The sequence below is a fragment of the Perca fluviatilis genome, chromosome 10, assembly GCF_010015445.1.
Source record: "Perca fluviatilis chromosome 10, GENO_Pfluv_1.0, whole genome shotgun sequence".
In the NCBI taxonomy this organism is placed as follows: Eukaryota; Metazoa; Chordata; class Actinopteri; order Perciformes; family Percidae; genus Perca; species Perca fluviatilis.
The window spans coordinates 3,036,451-3,061,625 of record NC_053121.1 but is presented as its reverse complement, the minus strand read 5'-3'; the positions used below and the strand labels follow the sequence as shown (position 1 = coordinate 3,061,625).

The 25,175-nt window shown below is 42.0% G+C and overlaps 1 protein-coding gene across 1 annotated transcript in view; it reads right to left on the bottom strand.

The window, feature by feature from the left end:
- gpc3 (glypican 3) overlaps positions 1-25,175 on the bottom strand; it is a 138,141-nt gene that overhangs the window by 17,496 nt on the left and 95,470 nt on the right. Inside the window, exon 6 of the mRNA XM_039812954.1 lies at positions 19,079-19,190. Within this exon, the coding sequence (XP_039668888.1) occupies positions 19,079-19,190 (112 nt within the window). The remainder of the gene's footprint in view (positions 1-19,078; positions 19,191-25,175) is intronic.

Genomic DNA, 25,175 nt, shown 5'->3' with positions numbered 1-25,175 from the left:
ACATAACTCACACTCTGCCCAAGTGGACACCAAATCCTTGAGATCTAAAATGAGAGGGTAGGACGAAAGATGAAGATACATGCATGTTAATGTCTGTAATATTCCGAATTATTTCGTTGAACCAGTTCAGATTGGAAACCTCTTCCTCAAGGGAGACCTGGCCAAGATGGCAACATAAACATTAGCAGATAAAATAATAGGCTCTAAAACAAAGAAATATGATATTATTTGCAACAGAATAGTATTCCAGTTTGGCCTCTGGGCTGTAAAAGCAGTTGTTGTATAACTCAGTTATTTTCCCACATGGTGTACAGAAGCTGTTTGTGCATAACATACTACAAGTGTTTATTGAGAACTGTGGTAAACTAATCAACTCATAAATAATACAGAAATGTCCAAGAGCTGAAAAACAATTTCATAACAAAAATAAAAATCTCTGAATTCCTCTTGACCAAGTGTAAAAGGAGGGCAAACTTTACACATGGCATGTCAAAGACAGCTTTCCCACTATTTTTTTTTTTTTTTTTTTTTTTAGGTGTAGCTTTAGAGCAACACAGAAAAAAGAAAAAAATATACCTATCCTGTCTCGAATTGAAAAACATGTGAGCCAGCTTGGAGACAACCTACATGGCCGCTCTCTGACCATCTTTCAGCCTCCACAACATTGCACATGATTGAGAGCCCTGCCAAGGTAACAGATGTGCTAAATTCCAGCCGCCTGCCCTACAAGCCTCCTTTCATCTCACCGCTCTGCCTCCTTCTTTGTTTTTTTATTGATTTCCTTCCTATCTGCATACGTCAGCATGCATTTTTTGTTGTTGTTTTTGGTCGTTTTGGCTGGCTATGGGAGAAAATTGAGTTCATATGGGCCTTGTCTCAAGTCAGCTGCGACGTCTGCCTGAGATCCGACTGTGTTTTGTGTGTGTGTGTGTGAGTGTGTGTGTGTGTGTGTGAGAAAGAGAGCGGAGGTATAAAAATCCCAGAGCTAATCACAGAATTCCGTCAGTCAGAAGATAAACAACCCTGTTCCCTTCGCCTGCATATACAAACCAGTCAATCTGGCTTTTACAAGTGACATAAACTCTGAAGTTTAGAGAGGGAACACACATCACCTTGTTCCCAAGCATGGCTGCCCACAAACCTCCATTCATTTGTCAACATTGAGGCCATACACGCACGATGAGCGAAGCATTTCTAAAAGCCTGGTCACTCGGACCGAGGGATGGACAAACGGTAGGTCACAGAGAGGACGGTTGACCCATTTGACTTTGGTTTGAGGCTGTCGAGCGAAGCTCCACCTGGTGACAGAGCAGAGCCCTCGGGTGTCACATTAAAACATGTCCAGACTCTCCTCGTGATGGATGCTGGTTTAATGTACTGGACCGTTTTGTTACAGACAGAACCATGTTTGCCTGCATTTGTCGAAGCCCTTCATAGATTTACTGAGGTCCCGAAATTCCTTCTCATGGTCTGTATCCTGGCAACTCAGTTGGACTTTGGGAGGGGAGGGGCGCCTCGCAAACCAATTAAAAGGCAAACAAACACTTGTAAAGCAGGGAAAGAAAGATGTGGTTCAGGGTATTTTAGAAGAAAACCTAAAAAAAGGTATGAGGAGTTAGGGGGGAAAACATTGAGAGCAACTGCCGTGTCCCTGTTTAGAGCTGAGTCTGTGTGAACACTGCTTTGTGTAACTCACCACCTGCCAGCAAACACAGAGACGCCCCCCAACACATAGGCAGACATGCTGGCCTCTGATTGACTGTATACTGATGTTAGAGGAAACATGCTCAAATCAGCACGCTAACAATGACAATGCTAACAAGCTGATGTTTAGTAAGTTTACATAATTCATATTAGTTTAGCATGTTAGCATGCTAAACTAACTAGGCTAACTCGCTGCCAATGTTTTCAATATCATAAACTCTATTGTTATTGTTTTGATTCTTATGTGTGTATGTATGCATGTATGTATGTATATATGTATGTATGTATGTATGTATATATGTATGTGTATGTACGCATGTACTGTATGTATGTAAATATGCATGTATGTATGTATGCATGAATGTATGTATGTATGTGTCTATGTATGCATGTATGTATGTATATATGTATGTATGTATGTATGTACGTATGTACTGTATGTATGTATGTATATATGTATGTGTATGTACGCATGTACTGTATGTATGTAAATATGCATGTATGTATGTATGCATGAATGTATGTATGTATGTGTCTATGTATGCATGTATGTATGTATATATGTATGTATGTATGTATGTATGTATGTACGTATGTACTGTATGTATGTATGTATATATGTATGTATGTATGTATGTATGTATGTACGTATGTACTGTATGTATGTATATATGTATGTATGTATGTATGTACGTATGTACTGTATGTATGTATGTATGTATGTATGTATGAATGTGTGTGTATGTAGTTGTAATCTTTTAGCAATCTCTGGCACAATAATTTATTTTGGGATTAATAAAGTCTATTTTATCTTAATTAACATTTGCTAATAAGCTTTAAATACAAAGTACATCCGAGGCAGATGGTAGTCATTAGGTTTGCAGATATTTGGTCATAATCTAAAGTATTATTATTAGTATTTTGACCTGATAATGGAGCTAGAAAAAAACAGTCTGGGGATACCCAAAGTGATTACAATTCATTCTGAGGGGAACATCAATCTCTGTACCAAATTTCATGGCAATCCACGTGATTGTTGTTGAGCTATTTTAGTTTGAAGCAAAATGCGGTGACCGGCCAACTGGCCAACACTGCCATCCATCCCTACAGCCTGCTGCTAGCACGGCTAAAAACACAACAGCATCAGAGAGAATTTGGAATTGAAAATCCAGTTTCAGACACACATGTAAAGGAAGCAGGATCAAGAACATAAAAGCAAAGAAATAGCAGCAGATGGACAGCGGTTGAAAAAGTAACAAAAAATTGTTTTTTGGGAATTAAAATAATAATTTGACTGCATAATCATAGCTGTGGCCTAAATAAGGACTAGCAGCGAGCCGTGCCCTTCTCCACTGTGGGGGGGGGCAAGACCTCTCTTTGAGCCTCTGTGGCAGAGCGCTGTGGCTTCTGCCCACTGGCTGACTGCCTATGCCACGGCTGCGGTAGCGGGGAGGGGTGGGATGTATGTTTGTGTCGAAAGTGATGCTGCGCTTTTGGCATGGCTGAGCCACAGCGTGATCCGGCAAGAGCCTCCAGATTTACCACAAGAGGGAGAAACCTCAAGTCGCTCTGGGCTGGAATCTTCTGCAATGAAAAAAAAAAAAGAAGAAACCCAAGCAAAAGGGAAGCAGGGAGGAAACAAATAAAAGAGAAATGCTCAGTATGTTTTCCATTAGGCGAGGGAATCTGGCGCTCTCACTCGTCTCTCTCCTCTCTGTGTTTTGAGAGTTGCATCGGGAGCTGGCTTGGACGGGCAGCTGGACACACAGAACGTGTAATCAGGACGGCTATAGGCATCCCAGAGGCCACGCGGTTTACCTCCCCTTTACACAAAAGCGCAAGTCACACCAAGGAAACACGGGTTCAAAAGCTGCACACAAAGCCCAAACATGTGGCCGATTGCTCAATGCAGGCCAGCCCAGACAGAGACACAGAAACCGCAAGTCTGTCACTGCCTCCCACATATGACATGAACTCCACCCAGGGTCACTGTTCGACACACACGACAGCTGCAGCTGAGCCTCTGAGCCCGGCCGCTGGTCGACCCACACTGCTAGGAAATCAACCTGCCCTCACTGATCATCAGCTGCGGGTCTTTTACACGAGCTGGCAAGAAGAAGAGCCTGGTTCACAAGTCACAGGAAAAAGGACAAGATCTGAAGATAGGGAAAGAAATATGAGTGAGGAGCGATGTTGGGAGTGAAACAGGGAGATGATGAGTAATGAAGATGGAAAGCGTATAGAAAAAAAGGGTCTTGTTGTCAGTGTGTGTGATTGGGATCAGGCCCTGTGTTATGTCCTCCTCTCGGCGCACAGGACATGTCTGGGCAAGCTGCTCATGACTGGGCCCAGACGGAATCTGCTGCTCTGGATCTTTCTATCAATGCCTCAACACATCTTGTCTACAAATCTAATCTGCAGAACTTACGGCTTAGGTTCCCAAGCAGAGTATTCTTGCCATATACGTTCAAAACAAAAGCCATGGTTTCACTGTCAAAATGTTGATGGTTTCCATAATTGCTCTGAGTTGAAGGCTTAAAATGCACATGTCATCACGTGCTGTTTTTACTCGAACGTAGTGATGAAAACATGTGACCTGATCTTTGGGTTTACAATCATACAGTTACTAAGCTGCTTTAATCAAAAACCTTTTTTATAAACAATTGGTCAGATAGATTTAGTGACAAAAACCCACAGGAAAGTACAACTTGGCAGTTCCCCTCAGCTCGCATAGCTTTTTACGTCTTTCAGCTCATTACTTTGGATTTATCACCATCACCTTTACTGTTTTTGGTTCACTCTCAACGCACTCATTTATCTCGTAGAAGTTAGCTGTTTTCAGCAGAAAAAAAGCTCTTAAAACTCATTGTGTGCTAGCTGCACCAAACACCACATAGACAAAGTTAGCAAATAGCTAATGACATTTTTTTTTTCTTTCTTTCTACAACTTTATTTTTAATAAAGCAATATATTTTTAAATACACCATATGTTAGATTCAGATTTAGATTTACATTCAGTGCATTTACTGTTGTCCTACCGTAACCATTCACCCTGTTTTAGTGAGACCCTGGGTCCATATAAGGGCAGGGGGGATTAAAGCACCACGTACGGAGTGTAACACATAAAAACGCGACAAGGTGACAGACAGACAACAGACGGGACGATATCAGAACTGACGACAGTAGGACAGTAGTGGAGGATTTAGCAGCTAAAGAGCCATATATTTCCCTCAGGAGTTGGTGGAAACTAGGGGTGTTGAAATTAATTAGTGACGCCTGGCGATGCGGGTGTGGACGATTGTGCAACGAAGCCGTGACAGACCATAATTGATTATTGCCTACTGATGTATCTTGTTGATTTTCCAGTCCCTGCTTTTTTGTGTTTTTGCCTTTTGTCTGTTGGCTGCTGTGTACAGACTCCACTACATTCAGGAAGTGTCTTTAAAAAAAAACAAAAAAAAACAGGGGGAGTTCATCCATATCTGACTGCATGAATGTGTCAATGAAAACCATGTTTAGCAATATATATTATTGAGGAGGGGACGCATCGTAATGCATCGTAATATTGAATCGATTTGAAGGGAGTGTGCCTATGTTCCCACAGGCCTATGTTCCTACATTTCTAAGATTATTTTCAAAATTAGGCCCTATGATCCCACATTTCCTTTTTCATAAATTTGTATCAGATTTTATCCCCTAACCCTAACCCCCTAACCCTGACCCTAACCCTAAAAAAATCTTGTGGGAGGATAGGGCTTAAATTGAAGGGAGATGTAGGAACACAAGACCTAATTTTAAAAATGTCCTAGAAATGTGGGAACATATGGTTGTGGGAACATAGGGCCTAATTTTCAGTGAAAATAAATTCTTAGAAACGTGGGACCATTGGGCTGACCCCGAATCGTATCGTAAGACCAGTGAAAATTCACACCCCTAGTGGAAACCAGACATAAAAGGAGTGTGAATTCATCAGGCGGGCAGAAACACGACTGCTTAGTTTAGCAGTTAGTTATGACCATCATTTGGCAATTGCTGAGATCTGAAAACAGGGGCAGTATTGCTATAACAAAGTAGGGCAAGAAACGAGTGTTTCGACAATCAGGTTGTATTCAAGCGACCTATAGAAAATACAGCAGGTCAAAGTTCACGAGAAAATCTATCTGTCAGCTGGTATATAACTTGACTTTGTTTCTCCTCCAAATAAGTTTGGCTAACCCGGGGTTTAGTTTACAGCCTTTCATCTCACTGCTTGTGTTTCTTGCCCTGTTAAGAGTTCCTTTTAGCAGTGTTGCAATTCCCAAGTCTAAGTGATTTACTTTGTTTATTACAATCTTATCATCCCCAATAAAAAATGTGGCCAAACTAAGAACATGAATCCCGAAATAAACTGAAGTTATCCTTTCATTTTTAACGGTGCCGAGTGAGCGAAGTAATCAGTCTTTTTCTATCATGTAACGTGCATACTTTAGGCATTCAGAGCTCTGGTTAGAAACACGCTGCAGCTCTAATTATCTCCTATTTATCTTTGAGCTCCTGCAAAGCCAAAAACTGTACAGCAGACTGTAGGCTCTATTATTAAATCAGCGGAGGTGCCCGGGTCAGTGTGTAGACAAACACACATGACTTTTCAGCACAGACTATTTTTCATGACAAATGAAGGAAATGGACTTTCCTTACACCTAATCCCCACATGTATACTGAGCTGCTGCGCTCGTATCAAGTTTGCAGACGTGCTGTTTGGAGAAGAGGGCCAGGAGAGCGGGAATGAATGAGGGACACCATGGGAGAAAGACAGGCAGACAGAGGAATGACAGGAGGCACTTTCCACAGAGTGAGTCATGGAAAGCTCCTCAGCACGCTGACAGGAAGAGCGGACGTTTTCGGACGACGAAGCCTGCCCTGCAGTCCTACCCGCACTCATTACTCAACTTTTATCGAATCTGTAACGTAAAGAGGCGGGGGACGTATGCACTCGCATTCTTCTCTCCGATTCTTTCCTTGTCTTGCCTTCCTCTATCTGTCCGCGGCCGGGTATGTCACGCAACGGGAGCCCAGCCACAGACAGTAAATGTAGACGGGATATAATTTCCTGATGTTAATTCAAGTTGGAACAGAACACACAGAGAAGACAAAAAGGAGCTCTCAAGTCGAGTGTTAAACTGGGCGTGTGTCCACTCCACCTTTCTGGCTAAGCCCACGAGGCCATATCCAGATTTTTCTAGTTAGGACTGAATCCTGAATGAATGTTTAGATTCTGTTGGCAGTGACTTTGTTCCTCTGGTAGATCATCTTTGAAAGCTAATGAAAACTCTTAAACCCTCGTCATATATTAAAAATAGTAGATTAAATAAAGTGTTGCCAGTTCATCTTCTAGAAGAATAAACCATTGTGTCTTCTGTTTATCCAGACATTCTCAGTTCAGATGAAAGCAGCGCAGGAATACACAGGGTTAAGTCCCCTTAGTATTAAATCTATCTGGTATGACAACAATTTTCAATCTTTTTTTGAGGCTAACCAAATGAAAATCTTAACTTATGTCTGTGAATGTTCCTGATTGTCTGCATGGGGTTTAATAGTTTAAAAAGTCCCCTTCCTGCACAGGCCGCTGGTTGCTAAATCAGATTACGCCCCCCAGACAATCTCTTTTTGTCTGCTGCTCGTCTGCTTTACACGTTATCGCAGTGGTTCCCAAAGTCATGTGTTGCTAAGAAACCTTCCATTTCAACATCAGCAGACTGTCACTGCGTGCCCCGTGATCACACCTAGCGGGAGCCGGCAGACGCTCGCCTGGGTAAGCCTATAACAGAGGGTGGAGTGGCCTGTGTTTGCATGAGCTTCAGTGGGCTGCAAGGCTACAAGCAGCTGTTCCGCTGTCAGCTAGTTTATCTAAAAGCTTACAGAAAAACAGAGCAAATGGCTTGAGAGTGCTGGAAAATAGCAAAGTGGGGGTCAGGGGAAGTACCTCATACCGACAAGGTATGGGTGTCTAGCAGGATGAAAAAGGAGCATGTGAGGGAATGATAAAGTTTGGGAGTGCTAACACTTTGACAGGTCCGGAGAGGAGCCTTAACTCTGCTGTGTCCCCCCCCCCGGCCCAAACAAAAGGCAGAGGAGGAACAGAGGAGGTCTCTGACCCTCAAGGGGAGACCCTCTGATGACCTAGCAGAGACAGGAAACAGGAAGTGTGACCTTTGGCCCCATTCAGGGGGGACTGTAACACGTGACTGTGCCCAGTGACAACAAGCCCAGGATGTGTGGATCAGATGAGAGACCGCAGCAGGAAGACTCAGCTGTTCATGTCTGTGCTCGCTGACAGTTCAACAAAAAGCTAAAAAATATTAGATTGAGAGAATGAAAAGCCCACAGCACACACCATTTTTACCTCTGTGTGTGTGTGTGTGTGTGTGTGTGTGTGTGTGTGTGTGTGTGTGTGTGTGTGTGTGTGTGTGTGTGTGTGTGTGTGTGTGTGTGTGTGTGTGTGTGTGTGTGTGTGTGTGTGTGCTGTGGTTCCTGGTTAGCGAGCCGGGTGCCTGGCTTGTGCAGCCAGGTTTTTATAAGCCGGCTGCGTGATAATTACACCCAGTGGGGTGGTAGTGGTTTGGGAGCAAAAGGGGCGCAATGGGTAGAGAGAGGCGACCCTGCCTCGGGCCTCAGGGCTGATGGTGGGGGGGGACGGACAGGGAGAGGTGGAGGTATGGAGGTAAGGAGGAATGGGTGGCAGCAGTGGTAGAAGGGATGGTTGGGCCTCATTAGCAGGCAGACTAATTGGGAGGAAAAGGGCCCTCACATGCTCTGTCTGACCTCCCAGCCAGCAGGGGAGAAAGCCGGGGTGGGAGAGGGGTGGGTGAGTGTGTGTATGTAGGTAGGGGTGGGGGCGTTAGGTATCTGAGGGTTGGATTCCTAAAGTTAAGCAACCATAACTCCTCATAACTCCTCAAATCCTAAACCTACCATGAAGTCAGGAGTCTCCGGAAAGCGAAAAGGATAACATGCGTGTGTGGTGCTCTAACAGGGATACCGACTCTGCCCCTACCAGCGCCCTGCAGCTCTGTGGAGGTTTACACCAGGTGTCACACTTCATTTAAAGAACCCTCATGGCTTATCCCCGCACACAAATATAGCAGCGTAACAACTCTCCTTCCTCCTCCGCTTCCAGGGCAGTCGTACTTCACACACATAAAAACTAGGAAGGCGAGAGGACAAAGGCCCCCGAGGGGGTATATTAAATAACGCTTCAAAAACCCTCAGTAAATAACATCAAACACAAGTCAGATTCTTTGACTGGAGCGTGCATAATGGCTAGGTTAGCAAGTGTAAGTTTACAAAACAGCAGGCCTAGTCCAACACCCATGGTGTCTATTAGTCTGATAGTAAGCACACCCTGCGGGAGAAGGCCACCGCTTGTCGCCGTGTCATGAAGCAGCTTCCATTTTATCTCTACTGTAATTATAATACACCCAGCACTGTGTTTGTTCACACATTTCAAAGCGTATTTGAAGCGTTGCTTTATTTCATAGCGACTGTGTCACTGCTGTGCAACTGGAAATGTATCTGCTGTAGTCATATTCCTAACTACGTGTGTGTAAGATTAACTGCTGCGAGTGTGCACGGTAAAAACTGTCCGAGCTCAAGTGTGTGTGCGAGTTATATATTAAAGAGCGTATTCTGTACGAGCATGCACGAGGTGTCGAGCACACGCTGCCCAGGCTCTGGTGGCTCGGAGGAAGTGAGACTGCGTGATGGAATTTGTGGCGCTCGGGATCTGGTTTATTTTCCACCCTGGATTCCTGTCCTACCTGCAGGATTTTCCCAGGTTCTGGCTTCAATTAGACTGGGAAGCTGGAGGGGTGGGGGGGGGGGTCTAGGGGTTTAGGAGAGGGGGAGAAAGGGGGGGGCTGGAGGAGGGAAGGGCGACAGAGCTGGAGTCTGTCACACACAACTCAGCACAGCTGGGGAGATGGAAAGAAAGGCAACAGAATGATGGTGTGTGAAGGCTGAAACATGGGAATAAGGTGCAAAAACAAAAAACTTTGGCACGCAACGTTTGTTATTCTTCAAATGACAGAGCAATTTTAACAGTGTAAGATGAAATAATTGTGTTTTGCCGAGGGGGATTCATAAAAATCTTCACAAAGATGTCTTTCATATCTTTGGTATTCCAAATGTATCCCTACAAAGAGTGTCATATAGCCAAGAAGAGGCTGTCAGAATAGTCCCAGGAGGTCTGACCCTCCAAATGGCAAACTCATCTGACAAATGAGTGGGAAATGCTCTGTAATCAAAGACCAATCACATAATTGCTCCATTTTGCCACTAGCTCAACCATCTCCTGTGAGATTAGTCGTTCAGAGGAGAAACACGATACGCTGGGAAGTTAAACAGATGTTCAGAAAAACAAACTCATCTCAGAACAAGAACACATCACCAAAATAATGTTCTAATTTAAGAGTGCTGCCTCCACGATTGTCTCTGCACAAGGGAACGGACTTGATTTTTGCAAAATGGGAGCATTAATGCAGTGCCACAGTAACGGCAAAGTTCTCATTAAGAAAACAGCGAGACTTTGTCAGACTGGCATCACAGAAAACCGTCGACTTGACGTCACAGCTGAGGAAAGCGTGTCGATGTGTGCTCTTTATCAGCTTTAACACGCTGCATATACAGGGCACAGCACTCAGACAGGACCTCGCACAGGAATTTGTTACACAGCGTAAGCATGTACAGAAATGTCCACGGCTCCTCACAGTCCTGCACTGTTTAAAGATTCCAAGTCGAGAAGCAATAACCGAAGGAGAAAGCCATTTCTCTTTATCCATTTATAGTGCACAGTTCACTTTAAACTTGGCTATGGCTCAGTCATGACATCAGCTGCTTTAGGCGTGAGAAAACGTTGTTTTACAAGCTGAGGCGACCGGCACTGAGGTTTTTTTTTTCTTCTTCTTCTGGTGTTTAGTTTAGCCTCACAAAGGCACAAAGGCAAGGCTCTCCCTGCCAGACTGTCTCTGTATCTGCTGATTCTCTGATCAACACTGACAACGTGAGAAATGACACATTTCCGCCGCATAGTTTCATTACACAGGGCCATCGTCACGGAGCACTTAGGAGCGGAGGAATGAAACATCAGGGGGATTAAAGTTGGAAGAAAGTGGATTCTTTTGAGGGGTCCCATGTTCCCCTCGCTGTTTAAGAGAGTAGCCCCTATATTTTATGACATAGTCTACGCATACTGTGGGCTGGGACTGATCCGTGGTTAGAGAGTGGGTCAGCCCAAGCTGGAAGAACCGTTGATTGTGCTCACCGTTTGCACCAAAAGGAGAATAATGTTCATTCAAATGGAAAACCTGTGCAGGATAAAAGAGTCTTATAGGACTTGTAAAGAGCAGTATGTGAGTGACCCATGTCTTGAATGTGGAGCTGAATGCATATAAAAAGTACAATAATGTGCACATTCTTCAGTCTGCAGCTCGGAACACACTGTACACGATGCTCAAACACACAGACGGCATCATGAGACTGAAATACTGCAGTTTTTAATCAGCATGGCACTCTGCTGGTTGACTTCCAGGAACATTACACATACTATCTCATTGTTGGCCTGCACTCATACACTCCACATATAAACAGGGCAGATGAAAGTAATTATCTGTGAGTTGCGGCCTACTCTCATATCAGATGGTTAATTAATCCATTTGCTTTTAGCCCTGCAACATCCAGAGCTGGTGGTCTTTCAACTGGCAGGGAGGCGGAGACCTTGTAAAACTGCTTTTAACTAAACAACATCACTTTCTCCAGTGCTTTCAGAGGTTGTTTACAACATGCCGGCTCAGAGCAGCTAGGACCGTGAAATACTGTGTGTAGTCAATAAACATTTAGCAGGATTATAAAGCAAGTATAAGGGTTTTTCCTCTGACAGCTGCCTTCTCTACTGGCAGATATGTTTGTTGTCACGCTAGCATCATGGATCTATGGATCGGTCAGCCCACTACTTTGATACCTCGACAAGCGTTGGATGGATTGCCGTGAAAATCTGTACAGAGATTCATGGTTCCCTGAGGTGAAATCCTAATGACTTGGTGATCCTCTGATGAGATGATTTTAATGTGGTGTCATCAGGTCAAAACTTTCACTGATCCAGAGAAATATCTCAATATCTACTAGCTGGAATGACACAACATTTTGTAAAGAAGTTCATGGTTTCCAGATGATGTATCCTAATAACTTTGGTGTAAAGCTGGGCAATATATCGATATTATATCGATATCGTGATATGAGACGAGATATCATCTTAGATTTTGGATATCGTAATATGGAATAAGTGTTGTCTTTTCCTTGTTTTAAAGGCTGCATTACAGTAAAGTGATGTACTTTTCTGTGTTACCAGACTGTTGCAGCTGTTCTATTATTTTTACCTTTACCCACTTAGTCATTATATCCCCATTACTGAAGATTATTTATCAAAAAGCACCAATAGTCAACCCTAAAATATCACAGCAATATCGATAGTGAGGTATTTGGTCAAAAATATTGTGATATTTGATTTTCTGTTTATTTGATTTGACTTTTCAACTAGCTCCATCATGAGGTTTTGAGTGAAATGTCTCCACATCTTTTGGGATTTATTGATGACATTTTGTACAATCATTCATGGTCCCCTTAGGATGAATTGTAATAACTTTGATGACCCATTAACTTTTCATCTCTTCTCCCATCTAGCGTTGAGATCATATATCGCAATCAACTCTCTCGCGCCACGCAGTTCAAAGTACGTATTACAGCTACGGTAGCCGTTGGGCGTCTCTTTCGATCCCCTTTTCCTTCATCAGGTCTTTCCATCTTTGGAAGGCAGCTCCAATGTTCACTCTTTTTTATGATGATGCCAGTCTCTTTCTCTTTTCAACATCCTTTTTCTTGTTCTGGGAGAAGAAGAAGACTCCTGTTCCTGAAATTTTGATTTTGAATACGTGCGGTCCGCCATGTTTCCTTCTTCAAACTTGCCGGGGCCAGGAAGCTACGATACCCGTTAGCAGCATTAGCAGCACCTGCGAGTTTATCATGTGACAGCGAAAACGCGAAAGGCGGAGCAGTATGTCCTGTATGTCCCTTACTGGCTAACGTATTTCAAGATGGAGCGTGAATATGGAGCGTCTACCCCAGTTCATGCAAACGCAAATGTAAAATTTCAAGCCAAAAGGAATACTTGGAGTTGATGGTGGTGGTCAATATTCATGAAAAAGGACAAGTTTGTGAACGGGCAACACAGATTTTTGATAATGAACAACTAAAAACTTTACACACTGGTCCTTTAAAGCACTGCCTTGCCTAAGTATCACCTCACTGAACCACTAGAATGGCTGTAGCCTCTTAGTCTTGTTGTTACTTAGTGAACAATACATTGGTGTCTATTGTCATTGTTTGTTATGTCCAAAATGGATATACAAATGGTTAGACAAAACAACAACTTACAATATAATGGAAAATGATACATAAACACCATAAATTGAAACCTCAAAAGTTACCATAAAGTTGAGTGAGCTCTCTCAGAACACTTTTATATTGGAAACTTCACATGGGTAGTTTTTATTACAGGACTATTGTTTTATATTGCATCATGTGAAGCGTTATTATTATATTGTGTACACCAGCATAGTGATGATTTGTAGTACAAATATTTGTGTAATCTGATTTCTGCACAAATGGCTATGAGTCATAAAGAGTTTTACTGCACATGAAATATGCAATCAAGCTCAGTCAGTTTTTTTTGTCAGATGTTAATCCAGCACATTGATGTCGAGATCTAAAGGGAAGTTGGAGTTCAAGCAGAAATGTGCTTGACTCTGCTGTACGGTCATCAGAAATGGGATTAAAAGCTCCCATGTGGATAGTCAATCTGCATAAATATCAGGCGTTTACGTAAACAGAATCCAACCCCCAATAAATGTTCACATGTATGCCGCGTCATCAGCACCACATGGGAGCCAATGAGAAACGAGTATTAGGTTACTGGTAGTCTCGCATTGCGAGACCTATCTCTACAGCGCTGTGGAGTAAGGTCTGGATACTCCACACATACGATCTGGGACAGGAGAAAAAAAACTGCTTTGGGTTGTTTACATTTCTTTAAAGGTGCGCTAAGCGATGTTGGGCGACGGCACTTCTTGTTGATGTTCAAAGTATTTTCAAACAAAACAAGGCTAGCTCGCCCCTCCTTTCCGTGCTTCCGCGCACTAACCTCCCAACCCCCAAATCCTTCTTGTCGGTTATTGGCTGGAACGCTGGAACACTGTTTGTTATGTTTGGTGGTGCAGGTTGCCGCAGATTGTTGTTGTTGCCGTTTGTGGAGCCTGGGCTGTCTACAGAGACCGCTTTTTTTTTTTTACAGTGTGTTCAGGGGACAGGCAGCTAGCAGATAGTGAGGAGATGTTTGATGCATATGACAAAAAATGTTGTAGCCTAAAAAACGCGTGACATCGCTTAGAGCACCTTTAAACCAATCACAATTGTCTTGGGCGGCGCTAAGTTCCAGACGCAGCGACAGCTCAAGCAGAATAGTCTCGGGAAGGAACTTGTTTTGAACATTTGAACCCCGCAAAAGAAAACGCCACATACAATATTAAATGAAGTTAACTGTTGACACAATACAGTAACGTGAGCTATGTCAATTCGCTGGATACGCGGTAAAACGTAATTTGCTCTTACCAGTGTATCGCCGTGTGTATTTTGTCTGTAGCAATCCTCCCATTTCGGTCCCAAAACGTCCCAGTTAGAGCGTAAATTTAAATGCCGTAAACATCTTCTTTGTAAATCTTTACAATAATTTCCTGAAAGAACCAAGCAGGCCTGCCTTGTTGCACAAAATCATGCGAAATGTAGCTCGCTAGCTCAAAGTTTGTTGACGGAGTTTGAGAACGGCTACACACAGAGAGCGGAAGGTGAGGAACACGCGCAGGATGTCAGGCAATTATCCTGGAAATGTTCTTTGGTTGATCCAGACTAGGTTACTAAGAGCATCTGATCACACAGAGAGAGAGAGAGTTTGCCTGTGTCCATGTTTCTGGGATTGTCTGAATGTGTAACACAATGAGCTCAGTCATTTCACCAAACTGCATTTTCTTGCAAAAATCTCATCAAAAGCCTATCAGGAACCTGATCCACATGGTAAACAGTCTGCTCTGCAGCAGCTCTGCTTGTAATCACATGCGTCCAAATGGCTGTCCCTGTCAGAGCAGGAAGTTTTGAAAGGCTTATTACATTAGCGTGTGTATGTGTACATTTCCTGTGTTTTTAAGATTAAAGGATGATTCCAGTTTATTACAATAAAAACTCACAACTACACTGGGTTATAATTTGTGTAGTTTTGGCCACCATTCCTATTGGTATTTAAAAAAAAAAAAACATCATACTCAACAAATGAACTGCTGAGGCATGGGAATGTTGCAACATTGCTAAAAAGAAGTCAGAAGAGTAAAATTATTACCCAAACTGTACAAAAGTCAAAGTTGTTCTGTAAAGAGTATTAAAGACTAAACTATGAATATATTACCCACATTTGTGTACAGTAAACTGAAATCGATTAGTTGTTTGGTCTCTAAAATGTCAGAAAATGGTGAAAAATGTGGATCAGTGTTTCCCAAAAGCCCAAGATGACGTCCTCAAATGTCTTGTTTTGTCCCCAACTCAAAGATATTCAGTTTCCTGTCACAGAGGAGAGAAGAAGCTAGAAAATATTCTATTCCACTTCTTAAAGAAGCTGGAATCAGAGAATTTCTACTTGGTTTTTTTTTTTCAGGAAAATTATCAATTATCAAAACAGTTGGTGATTAATTTAATAGTTGACAACTAATTGATTAATCGATTCATCTTTTGCAGTTCTAACTGGAATCATCTTTTAAACCTGCATAAAGCATTTAGTGTGAGATCTAGGATGAATCCCGTGCGGGGTTTTGAAGAGGGTAGGGGGTAAGTAAACACCTCATACTCCTGTTCAAGTATCGCTCCTCTTACTTACAGCAGGACGAAGCACTCATGAGGTAATACAGCATGAGTAATTGAAGAAAATGACGGTGTCTCAAACCACAACCTTCTGTATTTTTCTTGAGGGTCTCTGGTTGTCGGGGGGCGCGGGGAGGGGGCACAGTTGCTCTTTGGATCTCTCAGGTTGTTTAAACACGAGAGAAGGATTGTAATCCACTGTGACAGGCCTGCAGCACTCAGGAGCTCAAACACATACATGCAGAAAAAAACCACTAACACACACACAAATACACTTTACAGAGGGGAGATGGCATGTGTGTGTGTGTGTGTGTGTGTGTGTGTGTGTGTGTGTGTGTGTGTGTGTGTGTGGGGGTTGTAGGTGGTCAGCGGTGTTGACAGCCAGCTACAAGCGTAACCCCAAGGGACCAGGAAATACAGACAGATCTGTGGGCTGATACATCAACCTACAGAGGCATACTTTGAGCCTAGATCTCTGCACTCAGCCATCCCACTCCAAAAGGTGGTTTCCATGGCGACTGCAGTGACCCAAAAAAGGGGGCTTCGGCCTTGACAACAGCTTGGGCTTACTGTGGATTCCTCGTCTGATTCCTATTTTGGTGCATTTGTGTCCAATAAGAGGTTGTTTGAGCAGTGCAGATGAGACACAAAATAACAACTATATAACATTGGTTCAGACATGTTTCCGTCAATAGCATTTTATTGTGTTTAAAAAGAGCAAGGCATTGACAAAACGGGCTGCACAATATATTGTATATACAGTGTCCCTTCAACGGGACAGTGATCCTTGAGAGGATATTGAACAACAAATTTTATTGGCTGCTATGTGTGTATTATCACTCTCCTGTATCTTTTTTTTTTATTTTTTTTTTTAATTTGATACAAAAATAATAAAAAATTTATATTTTTTTTTAAAAAAAAAAAAAAAAAAAAAAAATAAAAAATTTTTTTTTTTTCCTTTTTTTTTCTCTATGCAAAATCGCACCCCCCCTCCTTTTACAACACAAATCTAATTATTTTTATTACTAAAAATAAATACTTCTTTTTGTTTTAAAAAACCCCAAAACAAAAAAAAAAAAAAAAAAAAAAAAAAAAAAAAAAAAAAAAAAAAAAAAAAAAATATAAAAAAAAAAAAAAAAAAAAAAAAATAAAAAAAAATAAAAAAAAAAAAAAAAAAAAAAAAAAAAAAAAAAAAAAAAAAAAAAAAAAAAAAAAAAAAAAAAAAAAAAAAAATTATAAAAAAAAAAAAAAAAAAAAAAAAATAAGGCCTATATAAAAGAGACTTCAGATACAGTATTAGGGGACCACTAAGGCCTATATAAAAGAGACTTCAGATACAGTATTAGGGGACCACTAAGGTCTATATAAAAGAGACTTCAGATACAGTATTAGGGGACCACTAAGGTCTATATAAAAGAGACTTCAGATACAGTATTAAGGGGACCACTAAGGCCTATATAAAAGAGACTTCAGATACAGTATTAGGGGACCACTAAGGTCTATATAAAAGAGACTTCAGATACAGTATTATAGGGACCACTAAGGCCTATATAAAAAGAGACTTCAGATACAGTATTAGGGGACCACTAAGGTCTATATAAAAGAGACTTCAGATACAGTATTAGGGGACCACTAAGGTCTATATAAAGAGACTTCAGATACAGTATTAGGGGACCACTAAGGCCTATATAAAAGAGACTTCAGATACAGTATTAGGGGACCACTAAGGCCTATATAAAAGAGACTTCAGATACAGTATTAGGGGACCACTAAGGCCTATATAAAAGAGACTTCAGATACAGTATTAGGGGACCACTAAGGTCTATATAAAAGAGACTTCAGATACAGTATTAGGGGACCACTAAGGTCTATATAAAAGAGACTTCAGATACAGTATTAGGGGACCACTAAGGTCTATATAAAAGCATCCAAAAAGCAGCATGTCATAGGACCTTTAATTGATTTTCTTTAAAATTTTCCATCCTTCTTTCGTTGATGACTGGATTGAGTCTTAACAAACATGATAGGAATGTTGCGCTACTAGATCTCATCAATTTCTTCATCCAGTGCTCGGGATGTAAAGGTATGTGTGCGTCTGTTTTCGAGTTATCCTACTCCATGATTTGCCCTTTTTAAACACATTGAGCAAAAAATTTTAATCTGTGTGTCCTACAGACATATGTTGGTACTATCTTCTCCCTGAGCTGGTCTACTTCACGTAGTGTCAAATTATTTTCTGTCTAACTCCTCTGTGTGTATCCGGTGTCGTCAGTGGAGAAAGGTTTCGCAACATGCAGAACTCTGAGATCATCCGACGAATGACAGAGGAATTTGATGAGGTAACTTCACTTTATCATTATCATAAATCTTGCTATGTGTCATTTCAGATTAAGGCCACGTCCACATGTAGCAAAACAAGCTTTTCCCCCCCCGTCTTCCCTGGCATTGTTTCAAGAATATTAGCGTCCAAACGGATCCATTTGTATATGACTCAACACGCTACTTCATATTCCAGGCCTATAGGTGGCGCTGTTTCTGCTACAGAAATACACCAAAAAACGGAGAAGAAGAGGCGGAGCATGCGCATAAAGCTTGCACGCTGTGTATAAACAGACAGTAGAAGAAGAAACCAAACACAAGAAGAAAACGACGAAAATGGCTAGTGCAAGGAAACCAGAATTGTTTGTGGGGACCGATAGTGAATCGTTGTTGTTGTTGTTAAGAGACGACGTCGCGGGATAAGAGGTCGAGGGGTGTGGCGATGACATCATCAATACGCAAGTATGCGGCTTCGAAAAATGTTTCACCCTGGGACCAGGTTTCCAAAAAGTGAGTCTTCAGGCAGTGCGTTTACAGGATTCGATCGGCCAAAACGATGCAAAACGTGTACGTTTACACCAAAAAGCGTTTCCGTGTGGATGGCCCCTAAATATCAAATTAAATTACAAGAACAAAAGAACTTGCTATCTTTTTGCAGGATAGACAACAATTGTAGTCATGTTTTCTCATTGCATTTACTGATGTTCTTACTTCTGTGGCCTTTGTAGGACAGTGGTGACTACCCTCTAACCATAGCAGGACCCCAGTGGAAACACCGATTGTCAGCGGCGGTCCTCTCTAATATGTGCATTACAACACAAGGCATCTTCATGTCACACCTTCACTTGTTCTGTTCAGACCTGTAGCAGCTTGGAAATCAATGTCCAATTGTGAACCAAGAGGTAGAACTAAGAGTTAGGTAAACCATTTCGCCTCCACACAGGGAAAGAGCAACGTGTGTGCACAAAGAGAGAAAGTGTTCAAACTTACCGTAAAAAAAAGACACACAAGTTTTAATGCAAGAACTCACAGGAACTATGACAAGTGGTGCATGCACACAGCTGACCTGGTTGATGTGTTTGAGTTTGTCTATGATCTGGCTGATGATCGGCTCAGGGGGCTTGTTGCTTCGGGACTCGGAGCCGGGATGCGGTCGCTTCTGGCCCGGCCCAGGAAACCTGGGAAGGATAGAAAGAAAATGGACTCAGCTGTTATGTTTCGGATTGTTTAGAGGAGTTTTTACTGAATTTAGAGACCTCACTGTAAGCTTCATGAGTGTAAACTATAATGAACTGACTGTTGCTCCATCACTCCAAACAAGGCGCTTATCCCCATCTAGTGTTGATGAGATGAATGACAGCTCTGGTTTTTTTTGTTTAGGGGCCGATCTGCAGAACTGGAAAGTTAATTTGTAACTCAACCCTGTCCAAAGGACTGACTTTTTCCCTTGCTGAAGACATTACGCCTATAAAGTTAAACAGGGGATACATTTTTTTTATGTTTCATTTTTATGTTATATTTTCAACAAAAGCTGTGGAGACTGCATACTTCTTAGAAAGAAAGTATTTACGTTCAAAGTGCTGAGTTAAATGTTTTCAACTTTTGAGTTTTGCCACGAGGTAAAAACATCCTCAAAGGAGTTTAACTGCATGTTACACAGAGTCTGGCTGATAATTAATTGCATGCACATTATAGTGGTCAATTAGCGGCTTTTAATCCTATCTGATGTTAATGAGAGGACATTAGCACAGATGTAGATGTGGTCCTGCTTTAGCAGCGAGGGTATATTTAGTTCCCAGCAGCCTCCAGGCAGGTGCTTACATGTCTCTCCGTGTAACTGAGGAAACACGACTCTGTTGACACCTGCGCATGTTATCAAGAGGAGGAGTTGGTGAGTCTGAGACAATCCTGCAGGTGTTTCTTTGCTCTCGGCAATGCCAGGAATTAACCCCTTCCCGCCACGCCATCCCAGCTCTGAGGAGGAGGCTAAGCAATGAGACAAGCGTGTTAAAGATGAACGCGAGTCAACATGTCTCCCCCCCCAGGCGCCACAAAGGTATATGAATGGTGCTGAGGGCACAGGTCACATCTCAGTGTAAATGCCACCTGGTATATATTGCTGCAAATGTTGGAAGGATGAAGGACAAGTGGGCCAAAGTGGGAGAAAAAAGATTTTCAGAGAGAAGTAATGAAGAAAAAGGTCAGGAAGCATGAGGTCATACTCTGTTCTTATCTCTGTGACACTGCCCTGAGCACCCCCCGACACACACACACACACACACACACACACACACACACACACACACACACACACACACCCTTCACCTGCCATCTCCATTCATCAGTCTTTTGCTCTCCCCTAAGCAAGACTTTTCATTAAATTCAAATTACATTTCCCCAGTTATTTATTCTTCTTATTAGCCATGATCTCACTCTCTCTCCCTGCTGCTAATTATCACATTAATAATGGAGAGAGATGTGTGATCCATTAAGGAGAGAAAAAAAAGGAAATATGGGTCAAGGAAGAAGGATTTAGAGAGGGAGATTTTGAGTGACGATAAGGAGCCCAGGCAGGTTAGTGTTTCACACGATAGATGCCAGTCATCTCATTTTACCGAGACATAATATAGCGCGTGTCTCCGTTAAATAATTTTTTCTTTTCACTGATAGTCTCAGTTATCAGCTCTCGTGTGTTATCTGATCGTTTGTGTGTTATTGTTCGCAGCTAGCAGAGCCGATCACGGTCAGTTAACTCCAGTGATAACCTAATCCAATCTAACACCAATTACCATGCCATTAGGTCCAGTCTGAATGAGATGTCGCTCACAGCAGAGCACACAGCAGAGGGAGGTGTTGAAGGAAAATATATGATGGAGTCTGACGCTTTTCACACCACCTGATCACACTTCCATTGCCAAAGACACAGACGTGGTCAAAGGTCAGGGTGTGCGGGCTTTTACTGTTAATACACTTTACTTCTTCAGGCTGAACGTTATCCTCAGCAAAACAAAAGTCTAATTTAGATGATATCGTAAAAATAGGTGTAAGGGGCTGTATGAACATTATTTGGCTGGTGGCATCTTCCACTTTGTAAAAGAAAAAGCAAAGCCCTCTCCAGGGGTATTCATGTTTTCTTTCAACCCTCGTCTTGACTAATGGCGTTTTTCCATGACATGGTTCCTGCTCGACTCGCCTGGACTCTGCTCGCCTTTTTTTGTTTTCCATAATGAAAAAAAGTCCCTGGTACCTGCCAACAGGTACTTTATTTAGTATCACCTCCGTTGAGGTTCCAAGCGAGCTGAGGCGATACCTAGCCTGGATGCCGGCCGAACTTAGCCCCGGATGGATTACAATGAAATTTAGTACAGATGTCCCCAGACCTCCGACTTTTCCAGTGGTGGAAAGTAACTAAGGTAACATTTATTCAAGTACTGTACTTAAGTACACATTTGAGGTAATTGTACTTAACTTGAGTATTTTTTATTTAATGCTACTTTATACAGAGGGAATATACAGTTTAGAGGGAAATATTATACGTTTTAGTGCACTACAATTGTCTGACAGCTTTAGTTACTTTACAGATTTTTTTTATCCCCTTTCTGTCCACTGAAGACCATGTATCTCCAGATGTGATGATGTTGAACGTTAAACTGAAGGATCCTTCATGTGTTAAGAAAATTCTCCTTCTTCTTATAAAGTCTTTTAGCCTGACAAACCAGACCCACATCCAGATGTTGGGTCTGGGAACTCACCATTGACAGGGCTCAATCCGAGGGGCGGGATAAACGGTTGTCTTTCAAATTCCCTCTGCACGTAATAGGATAGCGCTACAACCAACCAGAGCAACGAAGAAGGTAGTGAAGCTAGTTGATAGATTAAACTTTTGCCGTATCCGGTCAGCAAAACTCCGAACACATCTTCCTTTTTTAAGAATGACTTCAGTGCCGTTCTTTGTTCTTTTCTCAAAGAAAAGCTGAACTCCAAGTCTTCCAGAAGACCACTGTTCACCAGCAGCAGCAGCCATAAGCCCCGCCCACTGACTCTATACACCATATGATTGGCCCAGCCAGAGTTTGGTTTTTCCAGCTCACAAATCAACGGAGAACTGCTAGACCCCCTGGCTACAAATTATCAGCTGGAATCAGCTTGGATCAGCTGGAAAATGCATCGTCACAAAGCTGAAAACAGGGCTGTTTTTCTGGCACTATGAACTTTTTAGAGATACGTGGTTCTGACAGGACAGCAACGCTACAAACATATGATGATCTTATAGAATATGATGCATTACTGTGTATTAAACTACCAATGAGTGTATAAAGGAGTTACAATGAGCACAACCTTAACATCTACAGCAGTAAAGTGCAACATGCACATAAATGCAGCAGGAATATTCATCCAGAAACATCAGATATAATAGGAAAACAATAACAGGGAACATTTTACTGCACAATCAATACTTACATTTTCCCACTCAAGATTAAGTGTGTCCACTTTTCCTCTAAAATATAATGTGTCCAATACTTTGGTTTTTGACCAAATATCTGCAAAACTAATGAGATTCCCATCAGCCTCAGCTGTACTCTGTGTTTAGTCCTTATTAGCAAAAGTTAGACCGTTGACAAGCTGAACTAAGATAGCTCAAAGTAAAGCTGTCCTAGGGGACTACAGCTGAAAATGAGCCTTTTGGATAACACTGGCACATTTACAGTGATGTTGATAAATGTGCATTGTTCCTGAAAAATACATTAACACATTATAATAAAACCCTGATACAGAGACAGAACTGTTATCCTTTGCATGTGGCAAAGTTCTCCTTTCTGAACTACAGCAGGAGTCTTCAACATTTTTTTAGGCCAAGGACCCCTTAACTGAAAGACAGATGGAGCAGGGACCCCCTACTACATATATTGTATAAAATGATGTTGCATATTAAACTGGGCCTAAAATAACGTGTAGGGTGGCCTAAAGCCTTCATAAATACCTTTTTTGCATAGAATACTAAGCTATTCAAATAATAATTGTTGGCATGATTTTATAAATCATGTATTAATGTTAAACATACATGTGGAACAGTGAATCCTTGGGATTAACTGTATCTGTGGATGGCCTTAGTGACTACCTTAAATATAGGCTAGTAAGAAGTGGGGATTTATATGTGCTGATAATATGTTGGATTCATGTTAAGACTTTACAATTTTTAAAAAAACTTTCAAAAGAGGCCCCCCTGCAGTGACTCTGAGGACCCCCTAGGGATCTCTGAACTACAGTATAAGTGAACGTCATCTTTTTGTTGTAACATTTTATGTAACTATGATCAGGAATGATGGAAATTTCTTTTAAGGATGATAACATTAAATACTACTCTACGTTCAGCCAATCGGAAAATAACAATACCTTCCCCATTTTCATCCCCCATTCATTTTCATACAGTCCCTGAATTAAATGTTCACAGTTGACATAGCATCTAATCTTTTATCACTTATCACACGCGCACGAGTTAGATCCAAAAGAGGAATGGAAATTCAATGTTTTGAGTTGACACGGCATCCTATCTGTTATTACAGTTATCAGTGTAACGCGCTTTGATGTGGTGAGAAGTGGTGCTCCTCTGATCTTGGCTCCAGGTGGGATGGTAAACACGCCTGATAAAAAGCGCCACATTTAGCTCAAAAGAAAAAAGAATAAGTATTGGAGACATTCAGTACCCGACCCCTCCAGCGCTTATGTCCCCCCCCCATGCACCCACCCAATCTAAATTTATCTGCATGAGACAATATGAGAATAAATGTCATGTTTGGCTCTGGAGAATGTCCTATCTGGGAGGATAATGGAAGATGATCCAGAACAAATCTAGGAGTGAAAATGTATCCCGAGTGAATTTTGCAGGCATATGCCCTCCCAGATGACACACAGAGAATTGCTTGCCTGGAGACATTGTAATCTCTCCATCATTTCCTCTCCTTTCCTGCCTCCCTGCACCTTCCCATCACGCTGTTTGGTCCAGCTTGTAATCGTCCCCCGAGGACAGCTCTGCCCCCATGCCAACCTGATGTCTCCCCTCAGATTGAGACTCTTTTCAAGACTCTCTTTCAGCAGTTTGAGAAAGCTCAGAATTTATTCTCAGTCCTCCTTGGGAACAAGAGGTAAAACATGTCGTCTCGAATTGTGTGCCTCTGCATTGATTAAATTCCACACATAATTTACAAAGCAAAAAAAAGGATGTTATCTATAACTATCTAAGCCAAATTGAAATTGGGGCCAGCTGACGGCGCGGGCAGAAAAAGTGGGAAGATATGATGTGTGGAGCCAAAGGACAGGGGTGAAGTGAAATATTGCGCAAACTAAATGAGGTTCTGCAGGGTGCACAGGAGATGTTGGATGAAGGAGGGGAGAACGATCGAAACAGCAATTAACTAAGCGAGAAGAAGGTGACAGCACGCCTGACATTAATAACATCCCATAGAGCCAAAGTCAAGATTTACACTCACACTCAGTGGGAGAGTTGGGGCCCTCGTGTGAAGCTCATCAGCTCTGAGGAAACTTACCCTTCAGCTCACCTACACTCTCCCACTGGAAATGTGCTGCTGGAGTGATGGGGATTTAGAAATCAGAGCAGGCTATATAACTGATCGTTTAGAACAGGGAGCTTCAACAGGGGGTCCGGGACCCTTAGGGGGTCCTCAGAGTCAATGCAGGGTGGACTCCAAATTAAGTTTTTTTTTCAAAAATTGAAAAGTATTAACATGAATCCAACATATTATCAACAAATATAAATCCCCACTGATGATAGGCTTACTGGCCTATAGGTAAGGTCGTCCACATTCCACACTGTATTTTTTACATTTGAACATGATTTAAAATAATCATATCAACAATTATTAGGCTATTTCAATAGCATAGTATGCACAAAAAAAAGGTACGTATAAAGGCTTCATGTTATTGTAGGCCCACTTTGTTATGCAACTTTATTTTATACAATATACTGTATGTAGTAGGGGGTCCCTGCTCCGTCTCTCTTTCAGTTAAGGGGTCCTTGTTTTAAAAAAACGTTGAATACCCCTGGTCTAGAAAGGCAATAAGGCTGAGCAGGAGCATCCCGCAGGCTGTAGCCTGTGCTGGGGAGTGGGACTGTCTATAGGGTTAGCAGTGTGTTTTATAGCTAA